General features: G+C 47.8%; 1 protein-coding gene and 1 long non-coding RNA gene across 6 annotated transcripts in view; one reads left to right on the top strand and one right to left on the bottom strand.

The window, feature by feature from the left end:
* asb7 (ankyrin repeat and SOCS box containing 7) overlaps positions 1 to 23,162 on the bottom strand; it is a 29,074-nt gene extending 5,912 nt beyond the window's left edge. Inside the window, exons 1-5 of one of the 4 annotated variants that reach the window (XM_086191223.1) lie at positions 22,911 to 23,162; positions 21,106 to 21,193; positions 19,861 to 20,114; positions 17,564 to 18,169; positions 10,404 to 14,753 (exon numbers count right to left, since the gene is read on the bottom strand). In XM_086191223.1, coding sequence (XP_086047349.1) covers positions 14,614 to 14,753; positions 17,564 to 18,169; positions 19,861 to 20,101 — 987 coding nt within the window. In that variant the 5' untranslated portion in view covers positions 20,102 to 20,114; positions 21,106 to 21,193; positions 22,911 to 23,162 and the 3' untranslated portion in view covers positions 10,404 to 14,613. Of the gene's footprint in view, positions 1 to 10,387; positions 14,754 to 17,563; positions 18,170 to 19,860; positions 20,115 to 21,105; positions 21,194 to 22,206; positions 22,875 to 22,910 lie in introns of those variants that run through there. The other 3 variants (XM_086191234.1, XR_015110863.1, XR_015110864.1) reach the window with 3 other exon arrangements.
* Positions 380 to 5,177, top strand: LOC147269827 (uncharacterized). 2 transcript variants are annotated; one of them, XR_015110867.1, is made up of 3 exons: positions 380 to 920; positions 4,252 to 4,416; positions 4,553 to 5,177. It is a non-coding gene; the product is annotated as an uncharacterized LOC147269827 (long non-coding RNA). The 2 variants fall into 2 exon arrangements; XR_015110866.1 differs by lacking the exon at positions 380 to 920 and adding an exon at positions 3,710 to 4,153.
* Positions 23,163 to 23,594: the final 432 nt, after the last annotated feature.

The following is a 23,594-nucleotide window of genomic DNA, read 5'->3' on the forward strand; positions in this document are numbered from 1 at the left end:
CTCTCACCGCCGCTGCAAACAGCCAGGACATAATTTCATACCATGGAAAACTAACCTGACCTGATCTCACTGACACCACAAATTTACAATCAAACAACTCAACAGAAGAAGACAGAGGAAATCAGGGCATTTGTCCAGGCAGCGGCCGACAGCCACACGAGGGACTCGATTCCCCCTGCAGCCAAACAAGGCCTGGAAACGCTGACCAGCCAAGAACCGACTGAGGAAGTTACACACGGTCACAAAACGGTCAAATCTTGCAGAGCAGCACAGTTCCATGCACGGCCCTCTCGGGAGGCGTCGCTCACCTGGATCTCGACTGCAGACACACAGCGGCTAAGTGAGCCCCGCTGCGATGGACACGCCTAGACCAGTTCCTCTCACAGGTTCTGAGAAGCAAACAGATCCACCTTCTGGACTCGTGTCCAATCAGAATGACCCGGTGTGTGGAAACGCTGAGAAACCCCCACAGCCTCCAGGGCCCACTGGTGTTGGTCCCTCTGGACCTGCTCACCACACTCTCTCGGCCCAGGCTGGGGCATCCAGCGTGGTGGGTGACAGGCAGAACTTAACTGCAATATTCATCATTCCATCAAAATCAAGAGGACCTGCAAAATGAAGCCACTGATTGACACCCAAGCGGCGCATCAATAATCAATAATCATCAGCTCCTTCTGGGTGAGCTGGCGAGTGTTGCTCTTGTGCTGCCAGTGATTAACCAGTCAGTCCGACACAAGCAACGTTCCTCAGGTGCGGAATATTGAGATGCTGAATTAAAGATCCTCTGCTGCTGCTGAGGCCCAGGAGCTCGCCGCCCTGGTCAACTGCTTCTTTGGCTGTGAGACAGAGTTGGTCCCAGAACAGGAACTGGACCAGAACCGATCTGGAGCACAACTTCCTCCCGGTGAGACACATGCCAGGTAAAAGGCCGATGAAAATCCATCTGCAACACACCTGAGTAAATCACATGACCTCCTCGGTGAGAACTAAGTCCTGTATAAGATGCAGTACCGCAACGTGGCGGGTCACCCGGGAGTTTCTCCACTGACCTCTCAGCCTCTTGGTTCCACCTCAGTGGCGCTGCGTCAGACAACAAGATGAAGTGCTTTCATCACAAAATGAAGTCTTGATAAAATGATGCAGCGAGCAGCTGCGACTGGTACCAGGGAGGAGCGGCGGCCGCCAGAAAGAAACTCTTTGTTTTCTGGGCACAAGGTGAGCGAACGTCACTCTGCTGGCCCCTGATAACTGCTGGTCTCCTGGATGAGCGATGAGATAAAGAGCCCCTTGAGAAAGCCCACGGGAGCCAGGCCAGGATCCTGGAATGCCGCCTCGTTTCCTGGACTACGAATATCTTTCTCTCAACTCAAAACAATAACGAAAACGCCTGACTGCATCTACAACTATCAAATGAATTGTTTTCTCTGTGCCGTCCCCTGCTCCCGCCTCAAAGTGATGCTAGCGGCTGCTAGGCTAACACCAAACTCAAACTCTTAGTATCACATTAATAGTGACGACAGTGCTGCAGTTTTGCTCTTGAAGCTTGAACATCAGTTATGACCATTGAGAATGTGGCTCCCTCATCGTCACCCACCATCACCCTGGTCCAGTGCCAGATACACAGCCTGGGGGGACACGAGCGCCGCCCCGCAGTGTCTCCCCAGTCCTCACTAACAGGAGTCTTGAGCTCAACAAGATGTTTCTCCCTCCTGTATCTCTTCTTTGTGTCTCCAGAACGCAAAAAGAGCCAGCCACGTATAGTTAGCTTACTGACGGCTAACAACAGCTAATAAACGTGGTTTTGCTGTCCAACATAAGATATGTTACGACCACGTGGGTGAATTTTGAGGCGTTGGTGTCTTAAAAGAATCGGTTGCTAACAAGTGTCAAGACTTGAGGTTACTGAGGACATTTTCTGTGAAAACATTAAAACGTTTGTTCTTCAACAGAATAAAAACATCAGTTAATATCACAATAATGAATCAGAGGCGTAACTAACGAGTGGATAAATGTCATCACGCTGAAAACAGAAGCCTGAAGCTTAGTGGTGGTGACCTTGAAGTCGTGTGACCCTGGTGTAGTTCCTCCCTAGGCTAACGTTAGCTTAGCACTGCTAACCATAGCATTCAGGCTTCCAGCATCATCAGAGGGTTCATTAGTGAAGATGATCTTGATGAACTGAACCTGCAAGATCATCAACTTCTGTTCACCAGAGCTGATTTACTGGTCTGGTTGTCTACGATCGAGCAGGACTCGGTCGGCCCTGAGGAGAACAGGAAGCGATGTGTGTCAAACAAGAGGGACAACTGTGTCTACTGACACTTCAGCAGGAAAACGACAAGGCTTTTCAAAAATTAAAAAAAAAAAAAAAGTAGTTTCTTATGCAGCTTTGCGTCAAAGCAGCATTCTGGCTTCTGCTGGTGTACGGAGGGGCTGCTTCAGGTGGGAGAGGGAGAAACCGGAATATTTAGGCAGAGCACAGAGACGTACAGACTTCCTGACAAAGCTGCTATTGTTGATCCCGTCTGAAGGCCTGCTGGCCCACTGAGGGACGCCATTGTTTTATCTTGTAACGCTACCAGTGATCTGTTCACCGATAGCTCTGTGTTTGGTAAAGCAAGACACAAGTATATTACAGCCGCTATTAGGTCACCTCAGCTCAGCGCAGAGTTCGCTGGAGTTCTGATGAGAACAAATGGAGGCGAAAGAGGAAACCGGGTCTTTTAAAAAGGAATTCTGGAGAGAAAAAAGCAATGAGGAAAAGCAGACAGAAAATGACCCAGAGCTCAGGAGGGATGCTGGACGAGCAACCATGTTCAGATTTTCAGGTTCGTTTGCCCGTGGCAGAAAATTGAATATGCATGAAAGGCAAATCAATGAAAGTCCGGCAGGTACAAACATGTTTGATAACCTCTGAAAACGCCATGGCAACATGCCAGCATGAACTGGATGACCGGGACACACACTGTCACCAGTAGTGACGATCATCAGGCCATCACTTCCACAGTGGATGAAGAAAGACAGGGATCATCCCCCACAAATATTCCCAAGTCCTTTTAAAATGTAATAAAACTGTTAAATGTTGCTTTTAGTAATTAAGGAACTGGTGCTTTAAATCAGAGATTCTTCACTAAACTGAAAAAGTAAAAATACCAGCCAGCAGTTGTTGAAAGAACATGTAGGGATATTTTTGTAGTCCAACAGGAAGTTAGTATGTCAGGAATGAGGTGTGTTTGTAATCCAACAGGAAGTGGTCATCTTGCTCTTGATCATGTTCATGTTGTTGATCTTGTTCATCAAGATCATCTTCACTAATGAACCCTCTGACGATGCTGGAAGCCTGGATGCTACGTTAGCAGTACTAAGCTAACGGTAGCCTAGGGAGGAGCTACACCAGGGTCACATGACTTCAAGGTCACCACCACTAAGCTTCAGGCTTCTTGTGTTCCTCCTGATGACCTTTAATGACCTCCATGACCTCTGCAGGCTCCTCTAGACTCTTGATAGCAACCCAGGTTTTTAAGACTCCACCATCCACCAGTCTGGTGTTTACTGGTGGATCTGACGTAGAACTGAACCTCCACCATCCACCAGTCTGGTGTTTACTGGTGGATCTGATGTAGAACTGAACCTCCACCATCCACCAGTCTGGTGTTTACTGGTGGATCTGACGTAGAACTGAACCTCCACCATCCACCGGTCAGGTGTTTACTGTTGGATCTGATGTAGACCTGAACCTCCACCACCCACCGGTCTGGTGTTTACTGGTGGATCTGATGTAGAACTGAACCTCCACCATCCACCAGTCTGGTGTTTACTGGTGGATCTGATGTAGAACTGAACCTCCACCATCCACCGGTCTGGTGTTTACTGTTGGATCTGATGTAGACCTGAACCTCCACCACCCACCGGTCTGGTGTTTACTGGTGGATCTGATGTAGAACTGAACCTCCACCATCCACCGGTCTGGTGTTTACTGGTGGATCTGATGTAGAACTGAACCTGCTAGTATCTCCAGCTGCTGAGAACCACACACCAGATTTCAGGTGACTAACCTGGAGACCAGAGAAGCAGACGTTCTACCAGGAGAACTGATTTACAGGTTCTGCCTTGTTCCCTAAGCTCTATATTAAAGCCCAAGTGCCTGGCACTGGTAGGAAGTTTGCTGTTTCTGACTCACACAAAACTTCATACCTGATATTTAGAAGAAGAGGAATGTTAAATTGAACAGTTTCTTTGTGAACTGTGCAGAGGTTGGAGGGAAAACTAGAATCTCAGCTTGTGACTGGGCCACTGAGGAAGGCTGCCCTGGGACGCTCCCTGGACGGGCGGGGCGTCCCCGTCACCCCAGCGTCTCCAGTGCCACCTGTGAGATGAAGGAAGATAACACAAAAAAAAGCAGACAACCCAGAGACGGTAACTGCAGCTTTTTTTTAATTCACGCATTTCATTTTTGACATTTGAAAATCTGCATATTCTGTACATTCAGTAGTTGATGGCGTGGAAGACTTACAGCCGCTTGATAAGACATGTATGACGCGTTCCCTGACAGTGACGACCAAAATCTGCGGAGGAACTGATTGGACACAGCGGTCGATGTACGACACTCTCACTCACACACATCAAAAAAGCTGCAGCCGCGTAGAGACGGCTGGGCAGCAGGGACGTACGCGGTACTGAGAGGTGGAGAATATTCTGGCACAAACCGGCACAGTCGGCAGGATCTGAGCGCCAAGAGGGCGGAGCTGCTGTCAGAATGGGACGTGAACATCTGAACGGCCAGGGTGAGCGGCTCAGCTCCCTTCAGCAGCCGTTCGCTTCAGATCAAATTAATTCCATTTTTCATTGATTGCCAGTGACCTGACGCAGCATCACCCTGTGCACAGAGGTTGACTTGCTGCACAACCTTCCAAACTACAACCACTTCTGAAAATTTAAATGTCATTTTCTCTGTTTACTTTTTTGGCCAAATAATTTTTACAATTTCTCAATGGTTTCAAAAGAAATGTAGTGAAAAGTGAGGCGGGGAAAATAAAACAAACCAAAGTTTGATGTTTAATTTTTCATTTAAAAGCCTCCCGTCATTTCAAGGCTTGTTTTATTGTCTCATGGAAGAAAACTGTCTCGGACCATGATTCCGGTCCTGGTTGGGACATCCAAACCAGGTCAACGTGGGAAAATCTGAGTGTCAGCTTCTTAGTTTGTGACCTGATGTGAAGTGAATCTATCAACTAATATTCACCAAGCTGAGAGCACCAGACGGCTGCACCCTAAAACTGAGCCAACGCCGACTTTATCGGCCAAGTGGATGGCGGCTCCGAGGACTGACCACAGAATCGAGGAATGTGACGAGATGTGGCTCCATCTAAAAGAATTCACACAACAATGGTTTGAGCCAGCGTGATCGGCGCCACGGCCCTGGCGTGGACGTGGTCGGGCTGAGTGAAACACTGAACTATCATCTTGATAAGCGGACAAACGCGCACATTTTAATATGGCAAAGGTTGCTTCCTTTTTAAGGACACAAAATCTCAAACCAAGGTGAGAAAACCAAAATGGTTGACAGCCAAATGGCCGTGAGATTACAACAATGCACCTTTGCACCGGTGAGCGTGTTACGTCATTTCCTGCCTGTAACCCTGTTGTTCACTCTCTCAATCCTCCCTCAGGTGCACTGCTAACTTAATCGCTTTAAGCACCACTGTATACGACGTTTTGGTGTAATACAGAGGTTTCTGTCACTTCAGTCTTTAGCAGGACTTTGCTCTGAAATTCCTCGTTCTATTTGTTCTATTTGCCACAGGTCCGCTAGCTCACCTTAGCACACTAGCTATGGCCGCTCTCTCTCTTTCCGCCTCTCCCCCACCTCTCCCTCCCTCTCCTGCTCCATGTGCCAGATGTTTAGTGACTCCTCTGCCTCCTTTAGTGTAATAAGTGTAGTTTGTTTGTAGTCCTGGAGGCGAGGCTTAGTGAGTTAGAGACTCGGCTCCGCACCATGGAGGCTAGCGCTAGTCCTTTACCTTCAGGAGCTTCTCAGTCCACCTGAGCGGGAGCGGAGCCACCTAGCCTAGCCACCGCTAGCAGCTCCCGAGCAGCCGGGAACTAGCCAGTCCCGCTGGGTGACATCACGAGGGAAACCTAGACGCAGTGAGCCCGTGTTTGCCCACCAACCCTTCATGTTTCCAACCGCTTTTCCCCACTCAGCGACACACCCGCTGAGAGTGAAACTCTTCATGTCGGCTCTGTTGCTCGCAGCCCCGCTGTGAAGCCGACATCAGTCATTGGCAGCTCTGTTCTCCGCAACGTGAAGGTGGAGACTCCAGCGAGCATGAAGTGCATCCCAGGGGCCAGAGCGGGCGACGTTGAGGCTAAAGATGCTGGCAAAACGTAAGGTTAAATACAGTAAGATTGTGATACATGTCGGTGCTAATGACACCCGGCTTCGCCAGTCGGAATTAACTAAAGTAAACATGGCTTCGGTGTGCAACTACACTAAAACAATGTTGGACTCCGTAATTTTCTCTGGCCCGCTGCCCAATTTAGCGAGTGACGACATGTTTAGCCGCATGCGTTCATTCCATCGCTGGATGTCCAGGTGGTGCTGAGATAACAACGTGGCTTACATAGACAATTGGAGCTCCTCTGGGGAAAGCCTGGTCTGATTGGGAGAGATGGCGTCCATCCTACTTTGGATGGTGCATCTCTCTTATCTAGGAACAGAGGCCAGTTTATTAGCCATACTAATCCCTGACAAGCACCCAGAGTTCAGACCAGCAGGCAGAGCTGCAGGTTAGCACGCCCTCTGCTGGTTCCTTGGTGTTGTCACCCACCCAGCCTATAGAAACTGTGTCTGCCCCGAGGCTTTATAAACCTGCACCCAAATCTGGAGGAGTAACTTATCGCAACTTAGTTCAAATTAAAACCACTGCTCCAGCAAACCAACCCAGTAAAACTATTAAATGTGGTTTGCTAAATATTCGATCTCTTGCATCCAAGTCTCTCCTAGTGAACGATTTAATTACTAATTACCAGATTGGTGTATTAGCACTCACTGAAACCTGGGAGCAGCAAGATGAGTGTGTTAGTTTAAATGAATCTTGCCCTCCTGGTTACATTCATTACCATGTACCTCGCACCACTGGCAGAGGAGGAGGAGCTGCAAACTATCAGTCAAATTTGGTGCTTAACCCTCCACCTAATTGTTCATTAACTCATTTGAGAGCCTGACTGTCAGCTTCTCCCTCCCAGACTGGAAAGCAGAGAAACCACTCTTACTTGCTGGGGTGTACCGTCCTCCTGCACCTTATTCTGAGTTCTTAGAAGAATTCCCTGACTTTCTGTCTAACTTGGCATTGAACTCAGACAAAGTCATTCTAGTGGGTGACTTGAACATCCATGTGGACGTCAATGATGATTCTCTGGCCACTGCGTTTAAGTCGCTTCTTGATTCTGTTGGCTTCTGTCAGAGGGTAAACAAACCCACTCACACTTTTAATCACATCCTTGATTTAGTGCTCACTTATGGAATAGAAGCTGACCTCATCACAGTTCTTCCTCAGAATCCCGTCTTGTCTGCCACATCTGTGATATAGTGATATAATATAGTGATATAATGGGCAGTTATGCTGATTCCACCCCCACCCAGGTGGACTATCTTGTGGACAGCACTGCAGCAGCACTCCTTGGGACACTTGATGCCGTAGCTCCCCTGAAGAAGAAGGTTATCAACCAGAAAAGAATAGTTCCCTGGTACAGCCCAGAGCTGCGTGCCTTAAAACAGAAGACCAGACAACTGGAAAGGAAGACACATTCCAGCCAGCACGAGGAAGTCCACCAAGCCTGGAAGGAGAGTTTATTAATATATAAAAAGAACTCCGTAATGCTAGAAGCGCTTACTACTCGTCCCTGATAGAAAAGAATAAGAACAACCCCAGGTTCCTCTTCAGCACCGTGGGCAGGCTCACCAAGAACCATAGTGCTGTTGAGCCATGCATCCCCCAACTCTCAGCAGTAACGACTTCCTTTCTTTCTTTACTGAAAAGATTGTGAATATTAGAACGAAGATTGCCAGTAATGGAGGACAGACTACAGTCCCCATAGAAGCACCTCCCAGACTTGGTGCTCACTTGGACAGCTTCTCCCCATCGACCTGTCAGATTTAACTTCTGCAGTCGGTTCCTCCAAGTCAGCCACTTGTCTGCTGGATCCCATCCCAACAAGCCTCCTTAAGGATGCCTTCCCTCTAGTCAACACGTCCATATTAAATCAAATTAATCTTTCCTTAGTCACAGGTTATGAGCCACAGGCCTTTAAGGTGGCTGTCATCAACCCTTTACTTAAAAACCTTCTCTTGACCCAGATGTGTTAGCCAACTATAGGCCAATATCCAACCTCCCCTACATCTCCAAGATCCTTGAGAAGGTTGTCCTGGAGCAGCTACATGAACATCTGCACAGCAACGAGCTCTTTGAAGCCTTCCAGTCTGGATTCAGGGAACACCATAGCACTGAAACAGCACTGGTCAGAGTCTCTACTGATCTTCTTACAGCTTCAGACAGGGGTCTCGTCTCTGTCCTTTTGGACCTCAGTGCTGCATTTGACACCATCGACCACAGCATCCTGCTACAGAGACTAGACCATGACATTGGGATTAAAGGAACTGCCCTAAAATGGTTTAAGTCCTACTTATCTGACAGGTTGCAGTTTGTTCATGTTAATAATGACCATTCAGAGTACAGCAGAGTTACATATGGTGGACCACAGGGTTCAGTTTTAGGACCGATTCTCTTCCCTCTTTACATGCTCCCATTAGGTGACATAATCCAGAAGCACTCGATCAACTTCCACTGTTATGAGGACGACACACAACTCTACTGGTCGATGGAGCCAGACGACACAAGCCAGCTTACTCATCTGCAAGACTGTCTGAAAGACATGAAATCCTGGATGTCCTCTAACTTCTTACTGCTAAATTCAGATCAAACTGAGGTCATCATGTTTGGACCTAAACACCACAGGGACACCTCTCTAACCAGATCACTACTCTAGATGGTATCACCCTGACCCAGAGGACAACTGCAAGGAACCTTGGGGTCATTTTTGACCAGGACCTTTCCTTCAGCTCCCACATAAAGCATGTGACCAGGACCGCCTTCTTCCACCTGCAGTATCACTAAGATTAGGAATATCCTTTCCCAGAGTGATGCTGAAAAACTGGTGCATGCATTTATCACTTCTCAGCTGGACTACTGCAACTCTCTCCTGTCAGGATGTCCTAAATACTCCCTAAAGAGTCTCCAGCTGGTCCAGAACGCTGCAGCCAGGGTTCTGACAGGAGTTAGAAGAGAGAACACATCTCTCCACTTTAGCTTCTCTCTTTCCTGTAGGATCTAGAATCCACTTCAAAATCCTTCTGCTGACTCATCAGGCTCTCAATGATAAAGCTCCATCCTCTCTGAAAGAGCTCATTAGTCCCTACTGTCTGACCAGAGCACTCCGCTCCCAGAATGCAGGTCTTTTAGTGACTCCCAGTATCTCTAAAACAGACTGGGAGGTGGAGCCTTCAGGTACCGGCTCCTCTACTGTGGAACCAGCATCTCTCCATGGGTCAGAGAGGCAGACACTTTAACTACGTTTAAGTCCAGGCTTAAGACCTTCCTCTATGACAGAGCCTTCAGTTAGGACTGGTTCAGGTAGCTCTGAACCATTGATAGCTATGCTGCTACAGGCTGAGACTGCTGGGGGACACATCAGGTTACATGGAGCCCTCCTCTCCTTCCCTCCTCTCCTCTCCCCCTCTCCTCTCGTCTCATTACTTGTTGCACTTTGTAGTTTGGCCTTGGTGTCTCGCAGTCTCTCTGTGTTTCCACAGTTCCACCAGAGCCCCAACCGCCGCCTGCATCACCCCCCCCCCCCTTATTCCCTACTGTTACACCGGCCTGCGCTCCCCTTCCATGAACCAGTCTACCATCCAGTCCCCCATCTAGCTGGCTTGCTCTCCCTGCCTCCCCTCCCATGAACCAATCTACCATCCAGTCCCCCATCTAGCTGGCTTGCTCTCCCTGCCTCCCCTTCCATGAACCAGTCTACCATCCAGTCCCCCATCAAGCTGGCTTGCTCTCCCTGCCTCCCCTCCCATGAACCAGTCTACCATCCAGTCCCCCATCAAGCTGGCTTGCTCTCCCTGCCTCCCCTTCCATGAACCAGTCTACCATCCAGTCCCCCATCAAGCTGGCTTGCTCTCCCTGCCTCCCCTTCCATGAACCAGTCTACCATCCAGTCCTCCATCAAGCTGGCTTGCTCTCCCTGCCTCCCCTTCCATGAACCAGTCTACCATCCAGTCCCCCATCAAGCTGGCTTGCTCTCCCTGCCTCCCCTTCCAGAAGCTTCCTTCTTCAGCTGTTACTAACATTTCCATGTTTCCTCCATTCTGTGTTATAAACTGTTTTCTTGTCTGTACCAACATCTACTGCACGTCTGTCCCTCCTGGTGAGGGATCCTCCTCCCCTCCTCACCCTGAGGTTTCTCCCATTTTTCCCTGTTCAAGGTTTTCTATGGAGTTTCTCCTCAGTCGATGTGAGGCTCTGAGGGCCGAGGATGTTGTTATGATGCCATGAAGCCTGGAGACAAACTGGTGGGGAAAACAGGCTACAAAGAAAACTGCCTTGCCTTTGAGGATGCGTTTCCTCTGCTGAACAGCAGATAGAGATATTTAGGGGTCTGGAATGAAAATGGCAACATTTTGCACAGGATGTCCTTCGAGGCGGACCAGTGCCCTGCTGGACATTTGGCAGATACCAACTGAGGGAATCTCACTCAGTTTCAGGACAAGTCCCATTATTTTTGTCTTCAGGACTCCGTGTAAAAGCACTTGACTTGTCTTTTAGTCCAGCTGAAGACAGAGCAGCGCAGGAATGAGTCCCTCCACTGGTCAATAACAGAAGTAAAGCAATCCTTGTTGTCGAGTGTCTGGTTCCCAGCTCTACTCATCAATAGGTTTGTGGTTCAACGTCAGATGGAAGGTCAGAGGTTCACTCGAGCTGAGGAGATCGAAACGTTTTGTTCCACAACGTCGAGTGAATTACAATACATTCACTTGTGGTGACCTTGAAGTCATGTGACCCTGGTGTAGCTCCTTCATAAGCTAACGTTAGCTTAGCATTGCTAACCGTAGCATCCAGCATCATCAGAGGGTTCATTAGTGAAGATGATCTTGATGAACTAAACCTGCAAGATCATCAACTTTTGTTCACCAGAGCTGATTTACTGGTTCAATCACCACAATCACACGGAGCGATCCTATTGGCTGCTGGGGGAGGAACCAGGAGATGACCACTTCCTGTTGGACTACAAACATGCCTCATCCCTCACGACATTTTCCAGTAGAACTAGAAACATCTCTCATTCCTGACACACTAACTTCCTGCTGGACCACAAACATCTCTCATTCCTGACACACTAACTTCCTGCTGGACCACAGACATCTCTCATTCCTGACACGCTAACTTCCTGCTGGACCACAAACATCTCTCATTCCTGACACGCTAACTTCCTGCTGGACCACAGACATCTCTCATTCCTGACACGCTAACTTCCTGCTGGACCACAGACATCTCTCATTCCTGACACGCTAACTTCCTGCTGGACCACAAAAATCTCTCATTGCTGACACGCTAACTTCCTGCTGGACCACAAACATCTCTCATTCCTGACACGCTAACTTCCTGCTGGACCACAAAAATCTCTCATTCCTGACACGCTAACTTCCTGCTGGACCACAAACATCTCTCATTCCTGACACGCGAACTTCCTGCTGGACTACAAACATCTCTCATTCCTGACACGCTAACTTTCTGCTGGACTACAAACATCTCTCATTCCTCACACGCTAACTTCCTGCTGGACTACAAACATCTCTCATTCCTCACACGCTAACTTTCTGCTGGACTACAAACATCTCTCATTCCTCACACGCTAACTTCCTGCTGGACTACAAACATCTCTCATTCCTGACACGCTAACTTTCTGCTGGACTACAAACATCTCTCATTCCTCACACGCTAACTTCCTGCTGGACTACAAACATCTCTCATTCCTCACACGCTAACTTCCTGCTGGACTACAAACATCTCTCATTCCTGACACGCTAACTTCCTGCTGGACTCATCCCTGCAAAACTTCATGGTCAGAATGGATAAATGAAAGCATTTCAGGAAAATCAACCTAAATTCCAACCTAATTTGAGAAAACATTACGCAAATGGGATTATTTAGCCCCCAAATCCTACATTTTATTTTGTATTATCAAAATGAGAACTTCACAGTATAATCGCCAGTATCAGATGATGATTTGTAAGAAAGCACCCAACATAAAACCGAAGGTAACACTTGATTCCAAATTAAATCACATCTGAACTCAGACACTCAAAAAGAAACACGTCTGCCACACCAAACAGTTCACAATACTTTCCAAACTTTAAATACATTAAGAATATCAGAGATTGATGCTTAAATAAATTCTACAAAAATATCTGTCAAACAAGTAACGTATTTACACGAGGCAGTTGTCATTATTCTGGACTCCGACAGCTGCTTCCATGAGTAAATGGGTTTCGCAACATTGCTCCATCACAGTCCAGTTGGCCACGTCCAGTGAAACAAAGCGCTGACCAGGTTTTGATCTAATAAGTTAGAATTTGAGCCACCGTGAGACAAACAGCCTTCCACCTCTCACACAGACTCATGCTGTTGTCTGGCCGCCAGCCCAGGCAGCATTTTTGAAGATACTCACCCTGGTTTTGTTACAGGCCAGCAGCCTCATGTTGTGTTCACACCACATACAAGAGTCTCCACAAAAACAAAACAAAACAAAAAAAGACATGGATTCACACTGGGCATGAAAATTTTGCAAACTGATTGACAAAACCCATTTACCATGACATTATACATTTATCCGACAACAGCCCAGCTTAAAAAAAAGCATATTTAAAGGTTTTTTTATTCATGCTCCACACAAATCAGCCTCACATTATTCAGCCATCATTTTGGATCCATTTATTGCAACAGGCCATCCATGTTCCCCCACCGTCAGGCTATGAAAGGGGAGCTAGGTTGCTGGGTGATGTCTCTCTGCTGCGCTCCAGGTATTAACTCACAAAAATGTAGAGAATCACTTCCTGGTTGACCAGCAACTGAAAAAACAGAGGTAAATATCTAGAGGGACGAAGGTCAAAGTTGAAGTTAAGACAACACATTTGTGGAGCCGCCAACTACCGTTAGCTACCTTCAGCCTGCAACCTCTTCCGAGCTAAAAAAGCTGTTTAGTTGCATGATACCAATGGGAAATAAGTTCATGCATGATGCGCTAGCTTAGCTGTTGGCTAAGATCGCTGATGGTATGATGTCCCTCTGGGTTTTGGTATCTGGTTTTATCAGTTGCTGCTCAACCAAGAAGTAATGACATCATAGCAACAGCGTGAACAGTCATCACTTGTGTGAGTTGTGGGGAGGTGAGGTTTCAGGCATTCAGAAGGAAACAAGTGGCTCTCAAGGAGGAAAGCGCCTCTTTTCCAGAAAATATTCATAATACTTATTTGAATTAGTCACATTGAAAAATGTGCATTTTGATTGGCCTGAAGACAAAACGACACCAGATTTTGTCCTACAACTGACGGCTTCTTTTCTTTGGCCTAACCGTTGAGCTCCCAACCCTCAGCAGTGACCGGGGAGGCCATTTTGGAATTGTCATTTCTCGTCAAGCTGACATTTTGTGAGAAACTTTGTGCCGACAACATATCCACACGGTAACTCCTGCCTTTTAGTCTCCCACCGCTTCAGTGATCGTTGCGGCTGATGTTCGAGGGTTAGCGGGTGGTTTCTGGCGCCCAGGCCGTGGCCCAGCGGCTGTGAAATGAATGTCATCCAACAGGAGTTTCATTTTCCAAGTGGTGGCTGCTGTCTTCTTGACTCTGATCTGAAACAGAACTAAGTGACCAAGCTTACTTCTGCAGGCGTCCAGGCTGCAGCTCGGCTAGCAAACCTACCAGGTCTTACTGGGTCAACTGTTGGTTTTATTTACAGCCGTCAGATTTAAAAGGGTGCCTCTCAGACGCCATTTTCTCATTAAGAAGGAACTGAACTATTCAGAGAGGTGGGTGAGCAGTCAGAATTTAGAACCGGATTTTTGGGAGTTTGGACACATCTTTCCTGATGCATCTCCCTGTTCAATACTTCTGCGTCTTCTTCTAGCTTCCTTCACCTTAGCAGCCTGGACGTAGCCTGTGAAGCTGGTGTCAGTATTCACTTGCTGGATCTGATAGGGCAGGAAGTCAAACTGGGAGACTCGATGACCAGCAAAGGCATCAACATAAATGTCAATGACTCGACGCGGTTTGAAGGCAAGTGAGGTTTTTCTCTTCTCCTCAAAAACTAACCATGTTTACATGAGGCAGATCCATGGAACTGAAAGGCTGAAATTGAGAACTTGAATGTGCCGGAGTGGGAGAACCATTGTTCAACAGAACCCACCTGCAGAGCTTCGTCCTGGAGCAGAGTGATTGCATAGTCTTCTTGAATGATCGCGAGAGAGCTTCTAGAGTCTCCTCGTGTTCTGCCTTCAAACATTGTCAAATTTGTGTTTTAAATACTCTTTCATCACTTTTGCGATCGGCAGATCCTCCAAGAGTTTCAAGCTTTGAAGGCCGATGCAGTGACGGATTTTTATCCGACACAGATCTTGGAGAGTACGAGGTTGTTCTGGAAGACAAGCACAGACAAATGTTACATAGTGGAGGAACACCAGACGGAGGGCTTCAGACAGCTCGAAGGGTCGCACCAAGCATTCCCGATACCTGCAGGCTGAGTGAAACCATATGAACGTCGACTTGCTCAAAGTTCATCTTTGTTCGATCCTGTAGGAACAGCTTTAGTAGTGGGGACTGTTGGGGGGACTTTGGAACCAACAACAAGAAAATCAATACAGAAAGTGACTGACGGACCACCAGGGTGCTCTGTGTCCGTGACAGAGCCGATGAGTTCCCCTCATTTCCCTTCCCAATTTCACTCAGCATCCACGCCGTTATCAGCGGAATTATTCAAAGGGTTGTAGAAATCCCCTCCAATCGTTTCCAGGAAACAATGTGTGTGTTATCAGTGTGATGACAGTGAACGTATCATCTGCCATTTGTCCCCCACCAGCACAGACAAGAGGCTCAGACTTCCCTCTGCCTCCATGGAGGAGTCCCTGAATACACCAGCGAGTCAGCGAGTGAACCCTGCTGACAGTCCACCTGGGGGCACGGGGCCCAAATATGCATCAACAAATCACAACGGTAGGTTTTACATCAAAATAATTGTCTTCATTTGCGTCAGGAATCTCAAACTTCCCGTTCCCTGGTCAGATCCACCTGGCCAGGTGAGAGTCAAAACAAAGATCGACCGACACACGGACAGCTTTGCCTTCTGGCTCAACTCCACTTTTGTCAGTGGGTAAGGCGGCCCATCCCACGCTCCATAGTCCCCTAACTGGGGAACAGGTACTTTAACTCCCTCGCTTGGGGGGACACGGAGTGGTTGGGAGAAACATCCCTTTTCAGTGGGGCTGAAATGCGGCGTCCCTGATGCTCCTCTGAACAACTGGGCATGCTGGGGCTGGGGGGCACGTGGGTGTCGGCACACCAGCGGCATGGAGGCATTGTAGGATTTTACTGGGTACTTTTGTCAGTTTAAAAGTTGGTCTCCATTTTCAGTTTTGGTAAAACTACACATTTAATGTGTGTGTGGGGGGTGTTTGCACATTCAGTCTTTTGGCCAAATGTAAAAATATCAGTAACCATCCTTCACTTTGTGTTCACACACACACACACACACACACACACACACACACACACACACACACACACACACACACACACACACACGGCCCTCTGACTTCCATTTTTCAGGGCCTTTAACTACTAACTGCCTGTGATGTGAAAGCCTACAGTGAGTGACACTGATACGGGAGCGGCGGCGGTGAACAGAGCCAGGTGCCGTACTCTCTGTGCGGGATGAGCCTTTCATGGCAGACGGGTTAATCCAGGAGGTGGAGGTGTAATCAGTAACCCGGGAGACATGCGATCTGACAGCTGGCTGTGAGTCTGTGAAAGGGCTCGTCTGAATCGCTGCTCGGCTCTTTGATATCAAAGTTGAGGGGGCAGAGTAGGAATGCAGCCATTGTTCCAGCGTCTAAATCCTAATGCTTCAGGTAACGTGCTCTCCTCTTCCTCCAACCTCAACACCACTCATTATAACCTCGCCTTGGCAAGCAGCCCTCTTTCTTTCTATACATTCCTCTACCTTTTCTTCCTCTCAGCTTACAAGTAGCAGCTCCGTCACTTTTTGTACTTGCAGTGGAACCTTTTCCCACACTACTCCCCAGCGCACCGGTTTTGTTCCCAGTGAAGGGCATCCAACCTTCACTGGGCCACGCTACAACATGGCGTACACATGTGCTGACAAATACGTGCTCCAGGATCAAGTATCACACAAACACACCAACAAGAACACTGAGGAGATGAGGACTTTGGTATCAAGCAACCCGAATCTCTACCTGATTACATCAATGAGTCGAGCGCCACAGGAATAACACGCCACCATGAGGAGAGAATACCTGGCAGATGGATCCAGGTGTCTGGTTCAACTGAGGCAGCACCTCAACCCATCCCCAGAGGACCAGGACGGAGAGGAGGATGCTGCCACGAGGTAACAGTCCCAGATACCAACAGCCAAAATGTTCTCCATTGGCAAGATTGAAAAGATCATTTCAAAATCTAAAAATCCGGCAATTCCATTTCTGAGTGGCACCAATTTCTGATTATTGATTAGCTTTAGAGAGCTAAACTGCTTGAGAAGGAGCTGCTGCGGACCCTGACGCGCTTCATGTGATTGATGTCTTGATTCAGCAGCTGTTCTCCTGCGCCCCCGCTCATACAGCCAAGTCCTGGAGCAGCTGCTGCCCGAGGCCACGACCACACCTGGAGACATCCGATACATCATCTTGGTGTGTTGTTTTAATCAATACCAGCTGCTACAAGCTAGCATGATGCTGCTCCGTCCGCTTGCTCTCATTGGCTGCAGCAAGTTTTGGTCAGTATCCCATCACTGATCCTTTCACCTAAAGCTCCGATCCAGTGAGGAACGTTACTGTCGGGTCTGTAACTCCTCCCCAGACAGGATCATTTGGACGGAGCAACTACTCACGTCAGCCTCGACTCCAGAAAACCCAACTGATGTCAGGAGGAGCCAATCAGATCCAAAACGGCCTGAAGGTTCTCTGTCTGACAAGAACCGTGTGTCCATCCCAAACGATCGGCCCATCCACCCCCGACCCAGAAACACAACTATCACCAAAACTACACCCCGATCACAACTGGCAGCTGTAAAACGGTCTTTAACAAACATGTCTTCCATAATTCAAGCAAATCCAAACATGTTGACAGTGAAAACATAACTGCTAAATTTTCCCAAAGTTCAAGATTTGTACAGAGCCTGTAAAGTGTGTGTGTGTGAGGGTGAGAGAGACTTACTGGTGACCTCCTGCAGGAAGTCCAGGCAGGGCCGGCTGACGCCAGACATGCTGACCGACACAGCGACCGGCGTTTGGCCCTCGTAGTTCCTGGTGTTGGTGTCCGCCCCGTACGTGTAGAGCATCTGAGCACACAGAACGTCATCCCTCAGGGCCGACAGGTGCAGGGGGGTCTGGCCATCCTCAAGGCGTCCAAGGTTCGTGTCAGCGCCCCGTTGCAGGAACATGCGACAGTACGAGTGGTTTCCCTTGATGACGGCGTACCGCAGCAGGAAGCCATTTTGAATGTCTATGTTGGCGCTGTGGTCCAGGAGGATGCGTACGCAGCTGGAGCGCTCGCGGATGATGGCCAGCTGAAGTGGGGTGGTACCTTTGTCGCTCAGCGGGTCAACCTCGGCCCTGAACTCGAGGAGGAGGCGAACGAATGAGTCTCGCCCGTAGTGGGCAGCCACGTGCAGCGGCGTCCAGCCGTCGTTGCTCTTTGCATTAATAATGTCGCTGCGAAACTCTGATTCCAGCATGAGCCGGGCAATGCGGGCTCTGCCGTGCATGGCAGCATAGTGAAGTGCCGTGAAGCCGCCAATAAAGTCCTTCACTGTCGGGTCAGCTGTGGAAGAGAGGACAGGTGGGTTGGTCATGTGATCAGATTCGGGCTATAGACCGAAAAATACCTTTGATTTCATCAATGTTTTTTTCCTACTGGTCCCTTTAACAGTTTGGCCACCAAGTGGGAAAACCTGTGACTTGTTGAACAGGTGGAAGATGACGTGACAGTCGTTTAGACTTCAGAGTCAACTTGGATTTCTCAAAAACTGACAAAACTTACAGGCACTTAAATGCTTTTAAGTCCGTTTTTCCTTTTGTGTCTAATAAAAATGATAGAAATTCTGATTTTTTCTATTAATTTGATGCATCCTAACTGTTCTGTATGAAGTGTTGGGAGTTGCAGGACAGCAGCAGCTCTTGTTGGGTGACTGGAGCCATAAAAAAAGCAGAAGTTTAAGTTGATCATCTTTGCTTTGTGGACTTTTGCTCATTCAGACACAATCGGAGGTTTCATGAAGCGACCCTGGACAGAGACGCTGCTCACTTCTTCCAACATTTGATAGACAGGTTGATTGACTGAGGAGATAATAGGCTGATTAATCAACACTGATCGTAGCCGGCTGACGGGCCTCTGATTTGCAGCCACTGCTCTGATCAATGGCGCCCTCTAGCTGCAGGTACACACCAGCTCTCCCAGGAGTCAGACACCTGCCGCACTAACACTCCCCAAGGACCAGACCAACAGGATGCAACACACGTTTCTTTGTCCAACTTCTGATTGAAATTCCTATAAATACCCCAGAACCTTGTCACTTTCGGTACACCAAGTTTTCACATCGATTAAACCGCTCACAAAACACAACACGAACTATGAGGGAACGTTCATTGTGTTCATTGGTCAGACGGGTTTGAAAACAGGAAGAAGCTCTTCTGCTCAGACTGGTGCAGATGTCTTCTGTCTCCTAACCAAACCAACCAGCAGCGTCCACTGGCAGGAGCCTCTGGCCAAGGTTGGATCACCGTCTCAACACCGACCAATGCCTTTAGAACAAAAATCACCAATTACTGACACGTGCAACTGAAAGTGAATTTTAGTGCCAAATATTTAACATGATCATTCACTGACCATTAAAATATAAGAACAGAAGTAAAAAGGAAATTCAACAAGGTGGAGGTGCCAGAGCGCTCTCGTCTACAAGGTTTCCGTCTGTGTTCGGTCCACTTGGCGCCACCTGGGTGTGACTGCTGTGTTCACGGCTGCCCAAAGGAACCACGGACATAAACCCACCACAGGCGGATTCAAGCAAAAGGACCCAGGTCAGAGGGGACGCACCCACAGACCGGAGGCTTCTACGGACATTTTGCTGGAACTGGAGGACGAGTCCAGGCCCGGTCTCCAAACTCCACGGCCTGCACGTTGTAACTCCTCCCCCAAGCTTCCACCGACCTTGTGCCCTACGCTCTAACAGGCTGTAGCTCGGAGCTGCTCTTGCATGAAGACTTGGAACCTCCACTGGTGTGGATATTAACGTCAGGCATTTGCAGTCTACCAGCGAGTGCAACACATCTCAGTGTTGCCACAGCGATCGAGGGCTGGGGATTTTGTTGGCGATACCCACAACTTAAGGCTAAGATGTCTGACCTGTCTCCGCCAGTAAAACGACCCTAACAGATGAGGGCGGCCATCAAGGCGTGCTGCTAACAACTCCAGACAAACAGACACACAGACGACAAGAGCAGCAGGCGTCTGACCTCCGTGCTCCAGAAAGACTCGAACACATCTCTCCTTTCCTTTGGCAGCAGAGAAGTGGAGTAGCGTCCAGCCGTTGGCGTCGCGGATCTTGGGTGAGTAGCCTTGCTCCAGCATTCTCCTGACGGTGCAGACGTCGCCCGCTGCCACCGCAGCTTGGATCTGCAGCTCCTCATGAAGCTCAGGGTTCCTTCTGCAGTGATGGTTCAGCATCCTGTCACATTTCGGAATGCGAATGTTCATCTGTACCTAACGCCTAGCAGGAGAGAAGAGGGTGAGCTGGTGGGGTCACAGTTCCTGACCACGGCTGCACAGGGTTTGGGGGTTTAAACCCGACTAGAGTGGCAACAATTAATGATCAAAAGAAAAAGAATCACCAGCAACTTCAAAGTCTATTTATGGTTTCAGTTTGTTAGTAAAATGATGACTTGGCTCTTTCTTCTCAGGGTTTTTTTGGTTATATGTGACAGGAAATTAAGATTCTTTGGGTTTTGGGCTGCAGGACAAAGTAAACATTTGAAAATGTCAAGAAGCCTCTAAAACACTGGTCACAATTTCCCAGAGCCTGAGGTGACATTTTATAGAATAAAGCAATGAACAGTGAGAGCTGGAATATTGACTGGTGATTGAAGGAACCGATGCAATGATAATGGACAGGAGTCATAATTCGCAAACAATCTTTGGGATTATTGCAACACAACAAATCTGTAAACAGCAGAAACAACATGACCAACAAGGAAGAACCAATAAATTCCATAAAACCTCAATAACAGACACATGAAACAATAAATCCACGTCCCTCAAGTTCCCAACAGTGTCAGAAGATGAAAAGCGTCACGATCATCAATTCAAACGAGGCTTATAAAAGAATCAGGGTCTCAATTCTTGAGGAGAAAAAAGAAATCCACATCTGAGGAAAAATGGCCAGCTCCGCTTCTCTCTGACTCACCCTGTGACCGACACGTTCACCGAACTCTCAAGGAGGATTTACCAGGTCTGACTGACGAGTGCCAGGGCTGGCAAGGCTCCCGCTCAGAGAGGTCATACACGAGAACGTGGTGAGACGTGTCTCACTTCCCTGATCAAGATCAACCTTTTATCATCAAATGTTGACGCGCCCGTGAACCCCTGGGATGCTTCTCAGAGCAACAGGCCTGAGGCGCCTCCTCTCAGCTCAGCCAAGGGCGGCGGCGGCCTGCTAGCTTCTCTGAAATAATCAGGCATACATGCATAACACACACATTTACCTTTTGACAAGCTGGAGAGAAAGGTTTCTCTGAGTCATACCGGAGCTGGGATGGAGGAGGAACTCAGCTTGGACTTAGGCAGTATTTCCTGAAACACACAGAAGACCAGGGTTAAACCAGGGACCACACTGGTCTCCCTGGAGGGGTGTGAGACAGGACAGGAGGAGCAACGCTGTCCTTCACCATCCCAGCAGAAGATTACACCTCTGCCCGATGCTTCACCTTCTTCTTCTTCTTCTTCTTCATGGCCCGTCTAAAGACACTGCAGCACCAACAGAGAGCAAACCTGAGGGCCTCCACACGGACATTCACTTATCACATCCCTGTTGAAGTTCTGGGAGTACTGGGATACTTTAATTACCATATGCAGGGTGGGCTTGATGCAAGTTTTTATCTTGCGTCTGTTTCTAAGCAGCTGACAGTAGAAGATGTTGATGCAGACGTTCACCTCTTCCTCTTTTCTTATTATCTGTTATTCATTGTGAGGAAGCAAATATCTGATTTATGGGCTTTTCCAAAAGTTGAGGGAATAAACGACAGAGTTCATTTTTCTCATTCACGATCTTAACATGTATTTTTTAGAACGTATGGAGAGAAAAGTACCCTTGGTAGTTTAGAGAAACCCTCAACTAGACGCTGCCAGCTGCTTTGTCCAGAACACTGAATGAAGAACGAGGGGATAAAATAGCAGCCGTGACAGCAGCTCACATCTGCCAGGAGGAACAGGGCCGGCAACTGGGCAGGCCCACAGGAACTATGCTGCTCCTGCTACTGCTACAATGAGTACTACTACACATATGTGGGGTTTGCATGTTCATAAATATATTTTGACATTTGAATCCCAAGGATTGTATTTGCTCCCAACAACAGTTTAGTCGAGTTGCCCGAATACGCTGAACATCAACATCTTACCGTTTGTTAAAAGTTTGATGGAAAAAACTTCTCAAAAATTATTTTTAAAAATAAAAATAAAATACACACTAGGAAATATCTTCCATTTGCGGAGGGTATAATTAGACAAGTGATACAGGTCCTTATATTTGGTGACGTAAAAACAATTTATTGAGTTTGCAAAAAAAGAAAAAGAAAACCAGCGCTTACCCGCGACATTCATGTTCATGGGGATGTTGGACTTTTGTCACAACGCACCGCAGTTTTCCAATTTGCCAGTTTACCAGCACAAATGCTTCCGGGCTGAACGGAGGACATTTTGCCATCAATAATGATGATGATGCTGGTGATGATAACAACAGGAGGATCCGATGTGTGTCAGCTAGCAGCAGTAGCAGCTAACGACTCGTCCTTGCTAAAACTTCATCACTACGTGTTTGAAACCTCCCGTAACATGACGTCACCAGACGGAGCCCGGAGGAACAACCAAAACTGAGTCCAGAGGTTGAGATGCTTAGCTTCGCCGTCACAGGAAAAACAATGGACAAAAGAAATGTTTGCTAACAAGACCAACAATGCAAACACGGAACGCGACTACTGAGACGCAACCAGCCGCCGCCGTCGGGTCCAGACAAGCAGAAACACTCATTAACTTCATGTTTGCCAGGAAATGATGTGAATGCGAGTTTCTGCGGCCGCTTTGGGGTTATATTTAACTCAAGCTGCGAGCTAACGCTGTTAGCCAGCCAGCTAAACAACTAACTAGCCCCACTCGCTAGCTCCTGCCGACTCTCGTTTCTGGCACATTCGGAGACACAACCGCTCCAACGGAAGCAGTGCATCGATGATAAAGTTACTTCTGTGTGTTTGCTGTCAAAGACAACTGGTTTCATGAGTGTAAAACAAAGACTTACTTGACAGACGTTGAGTCGACATTTAATTGAGCCAATCAGCGTCCAGACGGGAAGACGTGGAGTTGTCAAAGCCGCATTTTCCCATCCTGTTTGACCCAAATACAAAAATGTTTGAATAAAAGTCCGGCAAAACGCACCCAAGTGTCTGTTTCAACACTGCTGAGCGTTTTTAAGCTGCCGAACAATAAGATATAACAATAAAGTCTCTCTCAGTGCATCAGTGTCACAAGCCAGCAGCGAAACGAGCACACTTCCGTCTTACATCCTTCAGAATAAAAGCCTCCTTAGCAAAGCCGACCTACACAGACCAAATTTGGAATTAATGGGAAAAAACTCAAAACTGGAATAAACAAAGCCTGCTTAAATGTAAAACCCATGCTTTTTTCCTTTTAACAGAAGAAATAGAACACATCAAAGGTAGAACTGAAACATCTCTGTCAAACCGTGGCAGGAAGGTGGACGTGGGCCAGGGACTGAAACCAACCCTTGGGGCAGCCCTGACTTATGTACCATCAGCCAAAGGTTGATTTAAGATTAGATAGAAAAGATGCTTGGACACAGAATCATACTGAACAGTAGAAAAGCTCTTTCTGTGGTTATTGGCTCACTGTCCAGTTATTTTTACGTCTGCGCAAGGCTTTTCTCTTTGTCCTGGTTCATCCTTCAAATGGTTCATTGTTTTCT

The sequence above is a fragment of the Aulostomus chinensis genome, chromosome 2 (genome assembly GCF_037954235.1).
Source record: "Aulostomus chinensis isolate RoL2024-O1b breed Wild chromosome 2, RoL_Achi_v1.0, whole genome shotgun sequence".
Taxonomy (NCBI): Eukaryota; Metazoa; Chordata; class Actinopteri; order Syngnathiformes; family Aulostomidae; genus Aulostomus; species Aulostomus chinensis.